Source organism: Syngnathus acus, chromosome 10 (assembly GCF_901709675.1).
Source record: "Syngnathus acus chromosome 10, fSynAcu1.2, whole genome shotgun sequence".
Taxonomy (NCBI): Eukaryota; Metazoa; Chordata; class Actinopteri; order Syngnathiformes; family Syngnathidae; genus Syngnathus; species Syngnathus acus.
In genome coordinates, this window is record NC_051095.1 from 12,219,716 (window position 1) to 12,237,803 (window position 18,088).

An 18,088-nucleotide genomic window follows, 5' to 3' on the forward strand; every position below is an offset into this window, starting at 1 on the left:
AATGACTGACAGTTGTGACATATTCTGAAAGGAGGCACCGTCTTTTGAAGCACTGAGGTTCCCTGCTGACAGACACAGTCTGGCCTCCCCGTTTACTGCCACAATAGCTCGTAAAAGTAATTTGATGTAAATTAAATCATTAGCAACATATTCTGTAAGCCCTGGTCGGAACTGTTACAGATGCAAACCTCTTGACTGAGCCCATAAAAACTCCCCGCATCAAAACCACATTACTGCAATTTTCCCTCACCAGCCCGTGCATTCCTGAGCACCTATTAGACTACAATGTGCTGGTACCACCTGCATAATGTCATGAGAGCAAGTACAGGTACTTTTTGTATTATTTTGCCTTAACAGCTTAATTTGTACTAACAGGGCATGTTGCCTTTATTATTGTGGTTACAGCAGTCTGGAACTGCACTGCACTATGCTGAGAAGTGCTTGCAAAAGTCACATTTGTGCTACAGTGCCCTCCATGTGATCTCATTGCATCACCTAAAATTGTGCCCAATGTGTGTATAATGTGCCTAAATTAAGTAGCAACTGGCCCAAAAAGCATAAAAGTCTGAAGTGGATATTTGGGATATTACAGGTAAAAAATACTAAATAGTTGTACATTTCAAAAGATTCATGTTTATCATCTTATTTTGCATATTGGTCATTTTCATTAACAGTAAGGACATTGTCAGTGACACAGAAGGATCAATTATTTATTTCATTTGTTTATTTGACAGGGGGAGTATACATCAATGAACATTTCTGTAGATGCATCAGAATTAGCCAAGGGGCTAGTTTTCATCTGTAGTCCCTGAGGCAAGGTGTGTAAAGTGTCTTGCTCAAGGACACAATAACACGTGGCACGGACAGAGGTGGGTTCCAATTGCCAACCCTCTGGTTTCTGAATGACCTGCTTTACTGCCTGAGCTACAGCTGCCACACATTTGTATCAAAACCAAAAATCTAAAAAAATTTAAAAAATGAAATTTGGGAACCATGACGGTAAATTCACAAAATGTGCCAAAATTAATACTTCATAATATTTTTATTCTGAGAAAAAAAACTATTATTTGATAACTGCCATGAATTCAAATACTCACCAGTAAAGGAACTGATTTTCAAGACTAAATTCAGTGTAGCATATCTTTACTGATTATTCATCAAATAATAATGGCCCAGTTATTTTATCATTTTATTTGTGCTCAAATTATATAATAATAAAAGCTGATATTTTAAATATTAACAAATATGTTAAAATTTCAAGGCAAATAATGTCACTAACTAAAAAGTTGCTGGACTAGAGTTTGGTCGGTTGGTGAGCTAATAAAATATTGACGCTGTAAAGTCAGCAAAGGTTGTTTTCATGGATGGCGGCATCGGTGATGGACACAGACACCTGTGCTGCTGGCTCAGGTTTAGAATGCAGCTGCTCCCCCACTTGAGATGGCAGCACCTAAAGTTGCTGTCCTCAGGTCTTTGGTTGGTTGGGGAGGGCGGAAACACTATCTCCCCAGCAGTTTGTAAATATGGCGACGGACAGTGGAAACCATGTTTCAGAATGTAACTTGCACTGTGATAGTGGCTCACGAGAAGCGAGGAGCTTCAACAACGATGCAAGCGTGTCGCATGCATGGCAGATCCATCGTGTTGAAATTAGCGGAGCGACATGTGCAAAACCAATGCCATAACTCTCAAATAGCGGTTCGTGTCAAATAAATGATGTTATTATTGTAAGGCTTTTATTCAATGATCATTTTTGCCTTTCAGAGCAAGGTGTTTTGCAAGGAGATCAAGTTTCAAGGCCTCGGGAGCCTTTCCAGGCGCAAGGTCTAAAATACGCGATTCAAGTGCTTCTGTTGACTGATGCTGAAAACTATCCTTTGGCTTGTTCTTTCCACACTGAACTTTTATTTGCAACTGTAGGTATATTGGCCGGGTAACTTGGCCCCTGCTCATTTTTATTATTTCCATAGCTATTTGCGGGCCGAGAGGCTGTCTGTCCTGACATAATTCACACAGCGCAGCTGATACAAATCCATAAATAGTCCTCTGAGATAGGAGTAACCAAACCTTTAAGTACAAGACCGCATTGCGCAGTGGAAACACCTCGCACTAACTCACCTTAAAACACCACTGCACCCCTCACAATGCAATCAAATTCACAGTCAACTTTGCTAAAGGAGACGCGCCCCTAGGTAGGTAGTGAAATATTCATTCAGCCCTCCAACGGGCTGCTTTTGCACAAGTGTACGAGAGAGGCTTTAAGGCTACTGATCCAAAAACAGATGCTTGACATGTCAGACACCGAAGCAAAGCGAAAGAATCCAGACACATCCAGCTGCGCAAGTGAGACATTCGACGTGTCCTTACTTGCTTATTGGCATGACATCATCTGTAATTTTCTCCAGACATGTGATTTCCGATGACGGGACATGTGTTCACTGATAAACCCCCCCCAAAAAAAGCAGATGGTGCGCAGGAGGACGCAAATCATCTTATCAAAATGTTTATACAGCTACACTGGTTTAATATCTAGGGCAGAAACTCCCGAGGCGTTGCCCCCAACTGTGACTTGACTTGGACAGAAACTGCAATTTTCATATTATGCTTCTTTATTGGATAGTTTTCTGGTTAGCAATAAAGTGGAGGATATGCTGTATGTAAGTAACTTCACCAAATGTCCATTTTCTCAAGGTCAAATCAAATTGAGAGGTAACTCGACATATGCTGTTTAAGAAAAGCGCTCCAGAAACCAATCAGATTATGGTCATCAGTTCAGACATTGACCAGACATCAGATGGTTTATCTCAACAGTTTGCTCCACAAATTCATCTGGAAAGGGTTCCACAAAAACTGGATGGAAAATGATCACATTCATCAGCAGCCACAATGGTATTGAAGTTTATAATGATTACATGTCTGAATTCTTGTGAACATAGTTGCTTTGCTCAATTGTTTCGCAAAAACCTTTAGTGACTACACATTACCAAGAGAAAACATTAGCTACCTCCCAAAATCTCTATACAAAAATGTCAGCTTGAGACAATGATAGCTTTTTTTGCCATTGAGAATCACTACGCTGCCCTAGAATAGAGAAAGCCCTCTTGTGTTCATTTTCTAACAATTTATGCCATCCTCGTGAACCAGCACAAAGGCTACTAACAACAAGCTGATGGCCAAACACAAACATGACCCTCAACTAATGTTTTTTTTCACTTTATCAGTTAGCGACTGAGTGCTACTGCTTTCCTTATACCAATTGCTTTGGCCACAGGACCACATTCTAAAGTGGCAAATTCACTTCCAGGGTCTGTAAACGAATGGTGTGTGATGGTGATTTGAACAGCTCTAGGAGAAAACTGTTAAATGGGTCAAAATAACCTTTAAATGACATCATGGTGAGTTCAGTGTGTACCCTGCCTCCCGCCTTGAGTCAGCTGGGTTAGACTTGAGTTTCCCTGTAACCCTCAACAGGATTAGGCGATATATTAAATGATAAATGGAATGATCTCATTTTGGCTTGGACACTCACAGGAAATCGACATTGCTTATTTGAGGAGTTTACGGGGAAATAGTTGTGAAATGATATTGAAATATTGTAGAAGCTACTATAAGACATAATAAGTCAATCTTTACTGGAAACTGCTTCCACTCATATTTAAATAATGAGGCCAAGAACAAAAAAGTGCTGAGAGGAACTCAAAGGGTGTAGTGAGAAGACGACTAGGGTGTAAAGGAAATATTTTTAAGAAGGGAGAGGAAGGTTTTTTTTTAGCTTTTCCTCTCCTTTGTTTTTTCTTTTAGTGTTAGAGTAGGAAGCACAAGCGCGTTGTGTTGCTTTGTATTGTTTAAGGTGAAGAGTCAACTTGGTCCCAAGCTGTTAAAGTGCAATGGAACCTCCATTAATAAGAACAAAATTAAAGGTCACGCAACCAAGTATTTTTCTTTTTCCTGACAAAGATTAATGTGCACCATATTCTTCTCTTATTGTGTGACACGGAGCTAATATTTATGGTCTAATAATGCAGTTTTGTTTTTATTTTTCTTTCCAATTCTATTGTCAAAGAAAGTTACGAGAATTGACCAATGAAGAATGATGAACTAATGAGTTGTTATTAATTTAATATATGCCTTGAAAAGATGGCTGGACTTAAACAATTCACATTTGTTGTTTAAATCATTCAATCTAGTAATTTTACATTTTGGAAAGCTGTCAACAGTCAATCATTAATCAGTCAAACGTGTAGAAATGAGGAAAATATGAACTGCTATTGTGCAGAATATTTGTTAATATATGGTCAAAATGAGTGTGGGAGACGTATTGGATACAAAAAAGGAGGCAGGGATTGTCTACTGGCAGCGCGACGGGGTGGATGCAAGAAAAATGTAAGGAATGCTGAGAAAGCATAGTGTCCCGGGCTCACAAACAAGAGGGGGAAGGAAAGCAAGGCGGCACACAAACCTCCAAGTTTACTCTAAAATGTATAGAGTAGCACGGAATTATCAAAACAAGGGCCCATCACACAAGCAAACTAGGCATATAAGTTAACTGTGCAGTCACAAATTGCCATCTCACCTTTACTGCAACAACAACATTTCAACCCATTGATCTGTCAGGAGCTGACACTTTCAATCATTTTCAGCATTTTGCAGAACCTTTGGTCCAGTCACTCTGCGTCTGCTTCATTGTTTTCTCTTTCTGAACTCCCTGTCTGGCTTCAAATACTCATCTCAGCAGCCAGCACAAATGTTGACACCACCCACTTGAATTCATCCAACTTGAATTCAGTGCCAGAAGAAGACTTGGTAAAGCCGTTACCATCCTTCGTCCACGTCGAATGATTCACCGTCCACTTGAGGAGAGCAAACAGTGCCAGGCAGGAAATGAGAGAAACCGTGTCACCACTTTATAACTCCTGAGCCAGAGGCCCTGGAAAACTACTGGCTAACAAAGATAACAACTACTGACTACTCACACTTTTTAGAACATCTACAAGCCTGCAGGCAGATTGCTCGCGCCTTTCTGCACTGAAATTACTTTAAGCGTCCCTACATCTTTGTTTGAAATCATCTTTCTCATTGGTTTAGCAAGAAGCGAATCAATCTTGTCATGAGTCCGGGGGAAAGATGGTGTTTCTGATAGTGATGCCAACCAGCAAGCGGAGCAGATTGGAAACGTGTCCCGACAAGACTGATGACGTTCCACCTCAATGGCATCCCACTTACAAAATAGTGTGACTCATGCAAAGAGCATTGTGTGTGTCCCTTCACAAGCACTCGGCTTTCTGGCAACCACTCAGAAATTGGGAGCGCAAGCAAGCCCTTGTGCACTTATAAGGCCTGGAAAGTGGCTGCTGTGCTCTTCGATAGTACAGTATTTGCAAGACGGTCACTCAAGAGGAGCTTGCAAACAAATGACAGCATGTTCTTGTGACTACTGAAAACTAACAATTGTCATCCTCCAATCAAAATAACATCTGCTGCATGCCAAATATTAACACTTTATATAAGAGGCGAGTAAATAGAAAAATGGGAAGTGCTTCTTTTGTCAACAAAGGAGCTGGCATACTGCCACAGTGCTAATGTTATAACAAGAACAGTGTCAACAAACAGTTGAAATGATTGATTTGGGTCGGGTCGACACAGATAACGCTCTTGAGAGTACACGCTAATAAACGTTCAGCAGTTACGCCTCTACATACAGTATAGTATATGGTAGATAGAGAGTTAAGACTTTAGCACATGACTGTAGACGATAATATGTTTTTTAGCACACGACGGGCCAGACATTACGAAGAATCTCATTGAAATAAGAATTTGAATACTTCCAAAAATTCTTACCCTTGACACAGTGAGGGGCATGCTGAAGTCTTTCCCACCCTGCAGCCTGAAGCCCCACGGCGCTGGGCCGCTGAGGGTTACAGAGTACACGTTCATAGCCTTTAGGAAAGACAAAGAAGCAAATATACATATTAAGGCCTCCGAGGTTTTGTGTTCTTTGGTGCTGTGCATTTTATTTCATAGCATGTTTGAACTAAAGATGGGCATTTCCTCGGTTGGCTACGGGACCAAGTGAAAGTCGGATAGGTTGTTATTTTTCTATATCATTTTAAAAAGAATAAAACTCGTAACTCCTGTTCCATACCATATGTGCATTGAGCTGATTAATATCACATAGAGAGGTTTCCATAGCATCGACTTTCGTTCAATCGACAACTAATCGATTACCAAAATAATTGACAAGTATTTTGATGATTAAATTGTCATTTAGAGCCACTATTCAACCTAAATTGTCTAAAACCTCTGCCTCTCAACGGTAATGATAATGATTTATCTAATCCTTCAGGAAAACAGAGTGACATCTTTTGTGTTCAATCAAAGTGAAATATTTATGTTCTTGGCAGAAATGCTGATGATATTGTAGAATTTGGCAACATGACCTCAGTTGTTTACATAGCATACCATATACAATATTAGAACAGCCCCTGCGCAGACAGACCATTAGCTGGCTGTCCCTTTTGCCAGGACCTAAGGTGAACATTCTCATATTGAGCGTGATATTACAAATTGCCACCAGACACACCATCATCATAAATCTTCTGCATAAAAAGAACAACGGTGACATTCAACAATAAGCTCCAATTTCAATATAACGTGGAGTGGAGGGCAAACACATTTCATTGAAAGATAACCCGCGTAATAATCGTGAAACACTGGCCCGCTTGCAAAGTGAAAACTCCTTTTGACATTTAGAGATGGTTCACATAATCTGCCTGGCTGTTATTAGACAAGAACAGCTGTGTCAAAACTAGTCCTGGACATTGGCTGACATACTACTAAATAACTAACGCAATTTGGAGAGCGCAACTTGAGACGCAGGGCTACGTCACTTGGCGCCGGCTTACAGCTGCGCGACTAACCTCACCTCTGTACCTGCTCTTTGTCGCATTAAGTCACCCGGACGGCACTACTGGACCTACCTTGTCCTCACGGGCCGGCCCGTAGCCCGAAACTGGGAGAAAGCTATAAAGAATCGCAAAAGCTCAGGCAAGCGAGCAGAGCCTCACTCTTGCTGGCAAAGCCTACCCCCTAAACTTTGTAGCTGCAACTCACTCGGCAGAGGCTATATAAGGAATGTAAAACTACACCAAACTATTTCAGCCCAACACCCACATGAGTCACAGGGAGGGGAAGGGGGGTAGAATGAACTGCCACTAAATTCTAACAAATGACTGCTAGGTTTAACAAAGTGGATTTTTTTTTTTTTTTCAAAAGGTCTGTGTGCTGTGGAGAAGCCAAAGAGCCACAAGCGAAGAGAGGGCAAGGGAATATAACATTCCTTCTGGACGACGACATAAGGCACACTGCAACCAAACCGGCAATTATGACATGACATCGAGCCTTTAAAGCAACAGATGGACTCACTTGGAGAGGAATCATAAACTAAATCCAAAGGGGAATTGTGAATATATATGAGAAGTCTTTTTGCTTAGAGCTGCAGTTACCAACCACAAAAATTAGGTTCACTGCGAGAGGCGTTATTTGGCTTTAATGGTGGCTAATTCCAATACAGTAATTTCTCAAATAGTGGCCTGCACTATCCATGTGGGTAAATAAACGTACTCCTTGTTTCCCTTGGAGAAAAAAACCAACATCCTCCAGGTGCATGCATTTATCTTTCGTATGTCTCATGCAACACATGCATACTGCTAGCAAAACAGACTTTGTAAAGCTAAAGTTCTCAGTGCATAACATTTGGAAGCAAAATATGCTAGTGATTTATCCATTTTCTATATACCAGCTTCCATGTTTACCATTATTATTTTATATTTTTCGAAATCTAATCATACCAAAGACCAAAAATAAAGCTACAATGTATCAGGAGTTATAGAGTTAGTTTGGTATTCCTGATACCAAAAAACAAAAGAAAAAAAGAAAAAAAGAAAAAAACATCCACATCAACTGTATGAATGACTTCCAACCCTGGTATTTTATTTTTAACAAAGAGAATACTTGCTGTAACAAATCACGAGTCACAATATAAAGTTTGAGTTGAGGGCTGTCGTCATTGAAATTTTGCAAACATGTAATCCAATTTTCGCATCAGCCTTTACTTTGTGACGGGCTGTTGCCAGCTGGCCTAAATCATGTCTTCTGTGGAATTAACATTTGTAATTTAATGGAAGTTTTATTCCTCCATTCAAACGGAGTCAAGTAAGCTAAATTTCAGGTTTTACTATGATACTAATGTATCGATAACCTTGTCTGTTTTTGGTCTTTCTTTTAATCCATGAATGTTTATTTTGATCAAATGTTGATTATGTAAATCAAAGTATCACCACATGAAATGATGTTGATTATATGTTGATTATGCAACGAAGGTATCGCCACCTCAAGTGATTAGAGACTCAAGAACTTTTAAGATCCCAAAGAAGACAGCAATTGGGGTCGGAGAAAAAAGTTAAACAAAAGAACCTCGTTAGCTGACTAAAAGAAATAAAATAAATATTATTATGACTTTTTATTGTATTTTTATAATTTTAATCTCAAAATACAATACAATACAGTCAAACCTCGGTTTTCGAACGTCCCGGTTCTCGAACAAATCGGAATTTGAGCTTCGGTTGTCGAACAAAGAAAGCAAGTGGGAGCAGTATAGCCATCCTAAAACACAAAGACGCTCTTACAGCAATGTGACAGTGAGCGCCCGGCGCGCTGCGGTTGCGCGATCGGACCAAATTAAGCTCCCTGCGCACTGAAATTTTGGAAAGTATATCAGGACTTTAAAAATATTTTCTAAATTACAGCGACGGCTCTGTCACAATAATGCGACTAGCGCGGTGCAGTTGTGCGGTCGGCGGCGCGCTACGGTTGCGCGTTCGGCGGTGCGCTGCAGTTGCGCGATCGGACAGAATTAAGCTCCCTGCGCACTTAGGGCCACTTAAATTTTGGACTTTAAAAATATTTTCTAAATTTCAGCGACGGCTCTGTCACAATAATGCGACCAGCGCGGTGCAGTTGCGTGGTCGGCGATGCGCTACGGTTGCGCCTTCGGCGGTGCGCTGTAGTTGCGCGATCGGACAAAAATGCGCAAATGAAAAAATGCTTTAAAAAAGGCGGATTTTTTTTGTCTTGGAACGGATTGATTTTTTTTTTCCATTATTTGTAATGGGAAAAATAGATTCGGAATTCGACCGATTCGCTTCTCGAACCGCCTTCTGGAACGGATTGTGGTCGAAAACCGAGGCTTGACTAGTATTTATGAAATAAGGATTAGGTTCAGAATAAGGTGGATGTTTCTTTTTAACTCAGCTAATTTATAAGGCATGTTAAAATCCTTAATATGCCAAAAAAAAAGAAATACCTTAAAAACCTGATGTGTCAAAAAAAGTCGATTTTTTTTTAATCGACGTCAAAAAGCTCAAAATAAATTTAGAGATACACAAAGCCATCTCTGATTCAAAAATGCTATTAACCAGTGTCTGTTTCTCAATAACATACAGGTTAATTAACGTAAAATTCCAATTTTAACTTTTTACCTCTTAAGTATACTTTTCTCGTCCCAATACACAACATTATCATTAAAGTTTTCTGTTTTAGTGTTTGTAACCCATGTTAATAAGCGTTTACTCACCGCAACTACACAAACTTTGACTTTTACTGGGAGGGCAATTACGACATCTCAAGGTTTAGTACCACTGGAGTTGCTTTCCAAGTGAATGATCGCCAAATTGCAAAGATAATAATATCTTGATCAAGTAAAGTACTGCAACACACACGCTTGTGACAAAGTTGTCACTGACTAAGGTGGTATTTCGTAAGGTAAGTGGCTGCACAAAAAGTTGTCGAGCAAGACAACTAAGACCAAAACTACATGCAGAGGACAGTCGGTTCAAAGCCCTACGACAGAAAACAAAAATAAGTCCTAGTTTGTCTTGACTCCCTTACCTCGAATTCCTCTGTGTGTTTACCAGCAGCAGACGACAAGATAGCGCCCGTGAAAAGCTGCCCGACAGCGTCAGACTTCCTCTAGGCGGATGCGAGGAAGCCGCCGTGGAAGTCTCATTGGCTGCCGTCTTTACAGTACGCTAAGACGTCAGAGGTCACATGGCCCGCTGCCTGGACTTGCGCTCCGGGTGGGACCAACGGAACGGACGTCTGTGGGTGGTTGGATGGATGGATGGGAAGAGACCGGTCAAATCCACTTGTTGTGGTCCTTTCACATCACGGAGTAGATCAAATTTATAGTAAAGTTTGTTATAAAAATACAAACCAATATGTCATTTTTATTGATATTGTCATTAAAACTTCAACCAGATGCGAAAACACACAATCGAATTTTTGTTGTTTTTCCAAGAGTATTGAGTGTCCATAAAAGGGCAATATATGTCCTAAAGCAGTCGTAGCAGTAGTAGTAATTATAGTAGTAGTAGTAGTAGTAGTAGCAGCAGCAGTATACAGTAGTAGTAGTAGTAGTAGTTGTTGTAGCTGTAGTTGTAGTTGTAGTAGTAGTAGTAGTAGTAGTACTAGTAGTAGTAGTAGCAGCCGCAGCAGCAGCAGTAGTAGTAGCAGTAGTGGCAAATGACAAATTAAAGCACAAAAATCGGCTGCAATACAAACGGTGGCCAGCAGATGGGACTACATATCAGGATATGGTAGCCTATGTGACTGGACGGTTCCATCGTCGATTATTGAATCAAGTGGCGAAAACATGAATCATCATCAGTGAGGGCATAAAGTTGCTGGTTGCTTCATCGTATGTCGATTTGACTTTCAGCGCTGTCTCTGCTATTACAAGTTAAACATCCATCAGTCGCTCGGTTGCTGGGCTGCTGCTGATTAAACAAAGGTTTGTTTGCCTTGATAACACACATTAAGCTTAGTTAAACTTCAAGGCAACATTTTAGTTAAAGATGGCTGACAACGGAGTACATCTGACAGAAGAGGACCCGGCCGCCGCGTTTTTAGCCCAGCAGGAGAGTGAGATCGCGGGTATAGAGAACGACGACGAAGGTTTTGGGGTGCTGGACGAGGTGGAAAGCCAAGAAGAGCCCCCGGTGCCACCGACGAGCAACTACGGCAAGTTTCCAAAAGCTCAGCTAACAGCTAGGAGCTAACGAAAGCTAACATAGCCCTGCTGGCTCACTGAGCTAACATGAAAGCTCCACTTTGATAGAATATTAAACTGCTCGCCGAAATGGCGAGCAATCGTAGCAGTCATGTTTACTACTGTAACGTTAACAAGCTACGGTGATCATCTAGACATTTTTAATACTTTAGCCGGTTAGCCTAATAGCATCAATGCTAGTTTAATAGCTCCATTAAACAAGCGATACCGTCTACTCAAGTCGTGTAAGCTTCATATCGTTCACACACCCCCCCCCCCCCTTTTTTTTTTTAATCGTATACAATCTAAAGAATTTTAGTTGAGTACGTCAACTCAACCCGGAAGTCTTCAACAGACCTAACAGGTGCTGCAGCATTTTTTTGCATGACTTGTCACTATAACAAGAGAGACTGGGCCAGTGCAGCAATTACGTAACACCGAACACTCTTCAAAAAGTGTCATTTTAATGTTTGATTTTGTTTTGTCATGATGTTAGACCCTTTTGAAGAGGAACCCGCGACAGTGAACGGAGATCTGTTTCAGGTGAGTTAAGCAAGAAGAATGACGGCGTACGTGTTTATGAGTCGAAGTAAAGGGACTGTCTTTAATCTAAAAAGCTTCTAAAGTTGGATTTAGTTGGGGTGGAGTTGCCCTTGAATGACATCAATTATTATTAATTATTCACAATCACCATGTAGCGTAGTTGTTTCACCAGCTATCGGTAAGCTAAACTGTCAAATAAACAAGACGTGTCTTTTGGGGTGTTCTAGTGATGGATGCATTTGGTTATCTTTGAATTCAAATTCAATAAGATTGCTAGCACTCTTGGAATTGTTGTCTTGGAAATTTTCCCAAACGGGCCCCAATTCTACGCAGGGTTCAAAAACAGGTGCTTATTTATTTATTTTTAAAACCAGAGCAAATTTCTATCATGTGACCGCTCTCATAACCGACACATTTCCTGTCATTTGAAAGGAGTCAAACGGTCCCACGGACAACTACGCAGCCATCGCACAGGTGGATATTCAGCGGCAAGAGCCAGAAAGTCTACGCAAGTGGCGGGAGGAACAGAAAGCCCGCCTCGAAGCTTTAGGTGAGTCTGCCGCTCACTGATCACGTTATGCTACACACTTGAGTCAGTATGTAGCAAATTGGGGTTTCTTTGGTTGTGGTGCGCCTGAAAGACTCAGCATCCAAGGAGGCAGAAGCAGAGTGGAGAGAGAAGGCCAAGAAAGAGCTGGAAGACTGGCACGTGCACCAAAGCGAGCAGATGGAGAAGAACAAGACCAACAACAGGTTGGTAGTATCCGGCATGTCCGTCCACCTGTTGGCATGCCGACGACACCGGATGTAGGCATCAATAATAAAATGTCTTTTGCATAATTAAGTTAAAATATGTCACCTCACTCTGTGGCCAAGACACTCTCACAGCAACTATTAGCACTGCTCAGTTATAATAATGAAAAGAGAATTAACTCAGCATAAAATGTAAAGGAGCTGTCATGGAAATTTACCAGAACACGTGAGCGCTGACTCTCCAGTCGTGAGGTTGCTTTGCATTTTAAACAATTGGCTGTTGTGATCACTACGACATGGCAAGTTCTTCCCACGCTGCTATTCTAAAGAAGCTTCTCCATCCAGCCTCTCCGCTTCCATTCATGAAAGAAAATCACACAAAAAATACGACTGGTGTTTTGTTTTTAAATTGTAATATGGAAAATACAGCCATAACTCCAGCAAAGGTTTGGCAGGTCCCACAATGAAGAACAATACAATCCAATTCAAATTGACATTGCAAGGTTGTTGAATGCAATTTTAAATTGCAAAGGCTGCAACTTGGAGGGAAAAAAAAACGTTTATTTCGGTCAGTAGGCTTATTTTCTTCTACTTCTATGTATTTATAGTGTCTAGATAGGTTTAGTACTTAAGAAGTGCAGTTCTTGAAACATGAAAAGTAGACGTGATGGAGCCATGTTTGCAAAATCATTCACCCCTGTTTAAAATATACACTGCAATATGAGTTAGACACACTGCAGTCCTTCTGTCAAAAGGTTAGTAACATAACTGCTTGTTTTTGTTATTATAGTACATGCATATCATTATCAATTTTGACCCCCACCACCACCACACACTTGTGACGTGAACATGTCTTTCTTTCACACGTTCCTACACTCTGCCCAAGTCTGACACAGAATTGCTTGTGTTTTCCCCACTTGTCTGTTCACTACTTCGTTGTCATTTGCTTGACCGTCCCTCTTTTAGTAGTAGTTGAGTTTTAACATGTTTATCTGTTGTGTGACTGACACTCTTCTCCCTGTCTCCTTCTCTTTCCTGCTTACTTGGCCTTGCCTGTCTACTAAGGATTGCCGACAAGGCTTTCTACAAACAGCCCAACTCTGATCTAATAGGCTTTGTGTAGGTTTAGAATTCTTATGCCTTTCAATGTTGGATGCCTCCTCCACCTCCAGCACCTCTTGAGTCCCTCTCACACGGAGCACCCCCCCTCCAAACACACACACACCCTGCCCCCCAATTTTAGAATTGTACCAGTCATCTATAACACAAATGTCGAGCTAATGACCGCAGTTTCTGAAAGAAATCAAAATCTTCGGTTGCGAGGTTTGGGTTTTACATGTTCGGCATGACGTGAGCTGCATGTTAAAAGTTACGTGTTAACACGGAGCCTCCCGCCCACAGAGCATCGGAGGAGGCTTTCCTGGCCGAGAGCGAGGGCGATGGCCCCGCATCAGCATGGGAGCGCGTGGCCCACCTGTGCGACTTCAACCCAAAGACCAACAAGCAGGCAAAGGACGTGTCTCGGATGCGCTCAGTACTCATCTCGCTCAAACAGAGCCCTCTTGTCCGCTAGGAGGCTCTATCGCTCGCACGACTTTTGCCTTTTCACTTGTCACACCACAAAATGTTTGTAAACCTGTTTTTGCAGAAAACTCCCACGACACAGGATAGAACCTTACCACCTTTCTTGATGCCTACAAGTTTGAACTCTCACACTTGTGGGAACATGAACCGTTCAATTGTTAATTTGTTTTATCAGGACATTGTTACAGTCGGTTAGCCATTTAAGTTAAGCTTTTTAAGTTATGATAATTTTTTGACATTTTTAACGCATGCCTCTGCCAACATTTTGAGTGTGCATATGCACACATGTAGATTGTAACCACATATGCCTCTGAGTAATGTAGAATCACCAACTTTGGAATGATTGTTTGAAGCCAATACGGTTTAGATGTCATCTTTTACACTGAAAAGCATTTCAAAGCAGCAGCAAAAATAATCCCCAACCAAGAAACGTTACTGCATCCAAATTGAGAATTTGAAGGCTTGAGTTGCTTTCTCATTTCACCCACATTTTATATGCTGCGATCAACTGTCACTTAAACATTCTTTCACATGTTGCCTATTTGGATATGATGAAACCCAAGGAAAGAGAATGTTTAGAATTGGTCAATAAAAAAAATGAATCACTTGTAGTTGCGTCTTTCCATTTTGTCACCGCTTTGTCGCATGTAGAGTAAATGACCTTCCTACTGTATGGCCGTATAGAAATACATTTAAAATTTATCTTACATGAGACATATTTCCAAAGTTACCTGTTGGATCATTTTAATAACATCAAAGCATGAGTAATGTAGCACAGTTTGTAAGCCTAATTTGAAATGCCCAAAAATCTTTCCAAAATACTGATTGACACCTGGATATTATATATACACATCGCATTTTGAGCTTCCTTCAAACAGTCTTATTTTTCCTCTGTGGACAGAATATTGTGCATTTGCGGTGCCGCCTCTTCCTCACTCCTTGGGTTTGAGTGCAGCGGCAACAACACCGACGACAATGGCAACGACGGTGAAGCCTTGGGCAAAGATGCGGCCCCGCATCAACAACTGCGACTGCCTGGTTTTGCCCTGGTGGAACGCTCGCAGGCCATACATCAGCGCTCCCGCTGTCGCCAAACAACCTGGGCGACGCACAGAAAAGTGGCATTGGCTCAGCATGTATTAATTACTTCCGTAGGTATCAGTGAACAGGACATTAGAATGATGCAGCATGTCTTACTGATTTTGTACACAAGTCTCGTGCCGGTGTTACATGTCAAGTTGCTCCCATGTTATCTTGCTCCCCGTCTCGAGTTACGACTCTTATTGTAAGGCGAGTTGCGCAGTTTTGTGTTTCGCGACTGCAGATTCGTCACAGCGACTTGGAACTTCCCTGATTCCAAAACTGTTCAAATTCTCAATAAAAACGCTGAACGAAACGTCTCGTTTGCATTTCCGACTGGGCGCAAAAAATACCAAACACTAAAAAAAATAATAATAATAGAAAAGTCATCAACGGGATTTGAACCCGTGACGCAAAGAAATAAAAATAGTTTACTAGTTAGAACCTTAACCGCTGTGCTAATGAGACACACAGCGATAGCAATAGGTAATGTTCAATATTGCCAACAACACTAAATTACCCGGCGAGGGTATGCGTTGAGGGGCGGACAATGTTACCATTGCCTGCTGGGAGCTCAGCATCTGCTGTCATGCGATGTTTGGATGCTTTAAGGTAAGCAAGTTCTAACAGAGATGAGTGCGCATGGAGGTTTTTTTTTTTTTTTTTTTAAACACATAAGTGCTTAAAAAAACGCCTACAGCGTCATTACCGATGCTAGGGTTAGGGTTAGAGCTAGGGTTAGGGTTAGAGGTGGTCGTCGTTATGTTTCATTATCATCTTTAATGTCTGCAGGCGCAAAGCATTGGTAATGACGCTGTAGGGCGACGTTGTAAATCTATATCTTTTATGCCGTTTTGACCTTTATGTTAACATGCACATTACATTTGAGGTCATTATTTATTCCTGAATACTATAAATAGTTTGAGATTGAAAGTGACAACCAAATTGGCTAAAATGGTATGGAGCCACTTTTTCTCTTTTTTTAAGCACTTATATGTGTGTTAAAAAAAAGAAAACCTCCATGCGCACTCATCTCTGTTAGAACTTGCTTACCTTAAAGCATCCAAACATCGCATGACAGCTGAGGCTGAGCACCCATCAGGCAATGGTAACATTAGGACAGTTTTTGGTAGAACGATCATCAGATATATTTTCTGACAAATATCAGACCATCTGCCTCAAACAGCGATATAAACCCAAATTTGTATCTAATTCAAGCATACTATGACTAACGCAGTAGTTTCCTCAGAATGGCAGTTTATAAAAGTATAGAAACACTTCCGACAAAAATATTAAACATGAAAAATAAGTTCCGCCCTGAGAAAACGTTCCATCATGCCATGCCAGTGTGACCCCTGGTGGCTAAAATGAGCAACAGAGTCGTCGCATACATTAACTGCGGTAGTAGCTTTCAATTTAACAGAAAAACGAGTAATTTGATCGACTTTGGAAGAGCGAGGTTCTACGTCTAGATCGTTGCGCTTGACGCCGAGTATGATTAACCAAAAAGACAAATGATTTCGATGATACATGGCAGAGCTTGTGTAACTCACCTATTGGGACGAACGGGTTGTCCTTGGTTTTCCTCAAGAACCTTTCCTTAAAAGGTTCATCTTTGACCCTCGGCAAAGGGTTGAAACCCTCTATGATGGGAGGCTGCGAGAAGTCAAACGGGATGTTCCCTCTTCCCGACGCCGAAGTTGTTGGCGCTTGGTCGGCTGTAACTGGAGTTGCGGACGCCGCCATGTTTGCTTATTTTGGAAGCGGAAGTTTGCAAGTTAAACAACCACCTTTCCGCTCTGACTTCCGCATCGCGCTTCACAATAATAGTCTCGAATGCGGGCGACACGTCAAACAAGATGAACATTTTACGACTGAGGAAAAAATGTGCACGGGATGACAATTGCGTGCTACTATGACGATTAGATAAGTATACCAGTTAAGGTGTAGAACTTCACTAGTTGTCTGACTAGTGAGGATAAAGTGCGTGCTAGTCACATGGGAGTGGTAGGCGGATTGATCCAAATACTGATATCGACGCTGAAGGAATAGGGGCAAAAGACACAAAACCCGCCTAGCCACAATACCAGATACGCTCACATCTCTTTGGATAAAGTATACAAGCAGACAAGTATATTCATGGAATCAACCAATAAAGCAGACATAACTAGACATTCTTTGATATAAGATAATAACAGAGGTTGCTACAACTTCATGATTCAATATGTATTTCTGTGCACTGCAACATAAATGTCTTTTGATATGTTGCTTAAATAGCTTAATGACCCTTAAGGAACTGTGTAATGCATGCCTGATGTTTGTTCTCTACATCATGGACACGGCCAGAGTCGTCTTGACCGTTCAGTACTTGATTATATCTTGTGTTTTGACTAAACGTCATATGTCGCCTAATGCGGGACGCCAGCTTTTCGATAAGTGAAAGAATGAGGTACGACAGCATATGTGCAAGGATGGAGAAGAATGTTTACAGGAAGGTCACTCGGAGATAAAAAACCAGCTGGTGCCAGAAGGAGACAGCCAAGGACTCGGCCAAAGATGATCACCAAGGCCGAAAGACACACACACCGAATCTTCCATAACCAGCACCCACTCCCATGGAATCAAACTCTACTGCGAACTCGCCCCACCCCAACGACTCATCACCCATCAAACGCGCCCCACACCAACTGAATATAAGCTGACCAAAGAACCTTGAACGTTGCCTTTTCTGAATGGAGACTTTCCGCTCTTGAAGGGCCCAGCGCTGTATTGTACTTTCCTGAAAACAGAGCTTTCTTAACAAGAATTATGATTGAACTCAACCAACCTGTGTAAGTCTAATTTCTGCTTCAGTGTCTTTGCATTTTCCTAAATCTGAAGAAATTAAACGAGCACGCAGTGAGGGAATTGGATAACAGGTGATTGGCAATGGCTTTTGCCGTGAGGCGCAGATAGCGCTCCCTAAATTGTGGACCAAAATCCAACAACGCTATTGAAACGATACAGTATGTGGACCTTGTATGC

General features: G+C 41.3%; 3 protein-coding genes across 7 annotated transcripts in view; 1 reads left to right on the forward strand and 2 right to left on the reverse strand.

Moving 5' to 3' along the window:
* pdlim7 (PDZ and LIM domain 7) overlaps positions 1-10,104 on the reverse strand; it is a 30,859-nt gene extending 20,755 nt beyond the window's left edge. The window contains exons 1-2 of one of the 2 annotated variants that reach the window (XM_037262049.1): positions 9,946-10,104; positions 5,839-5,937 (exon numbers count right to left, since the gene is read on the reverse strand). In XM_037262049.1, the coding sequence (XP_037117944.1) occupies positions 5,839-5,934 (96 nt within the window). In that variant the 5' untranslated portion in view covers positions 5,935-5,937; positions 9,946-10,104. Of the gene's footprint in view, positions 1-5,838; positions 5,938-6,977; positions 7,154-9,945 lie in introns of those variants that run through there. The other variant, XM_037262048.1, reaches the window with a different exon arrangement.
* A 572-nt stretch (positions 10,105-10,676) lies between these two features.
* cltb (clathrin, light chain B) lies at positions 10,677-14,591 on the forward strand. Of its 4 annotated transcripts, none has more exons than XM_037262496.1 (6): positions 10,677-11,076; positions 11,601-11,647; positions 12,077-12,197; positions 12,289-12,400; positions 13,466-13,519; positions 13,802-14,591. In XM_037262496.1, the coding sequence occupies exons 1-6, from the start codon at positions 10,911-10,913 to the stop codon at positions 13,971-13,973; spliced, it is 672 nt and encodes a 223-aa protein (XP_037118391.1). In that variant the 5' UTR covers positions 10,677-10,910; the 3' UTR covers positions 13,974-14,591. The 4 variants fall into 4 exon arrangements, with proteins under 4 accessions (XP_037118391.1, XP_037118392.1, XP_037118393.1 ...); XM_037262497.1 differs by having other exon boundaries at positions 10,678-11,076; positions 12,080-12,197; XM_037262498.1 differs by lacking the exon at positions 13,466-13,519 and having other exon boundaries at positions 10,680-11,076.
* A 111-nt stretch (positions 14,592-14,702) lies between these two features.
* higd2a (HIG1 hypoxia inducible domain family, member 2A) lies at positions 14,703-16,858 on the reverse strand. The gene is made up of 2 exons (XM_037262501.1): positions 16,618-16,858; positions 14,703-15,083 (listed from the first exon to the last, which is right to left on the reverse strand). The coding sequence occupies exons 1-2, from the start codon at positions 16,808-16,810 to the stop codon at positions 14,917-14,919; spliced, it is 360 nt and encodes a 119-aa protein (XP_037118396.1). The 5' UTR covers positions 16,811-16,858; the 3' UTR covers positions 14,703-14,916.
* Between the last annotated feature and the right edge of the window lie 1,230 nt (positions 16,859-18,088).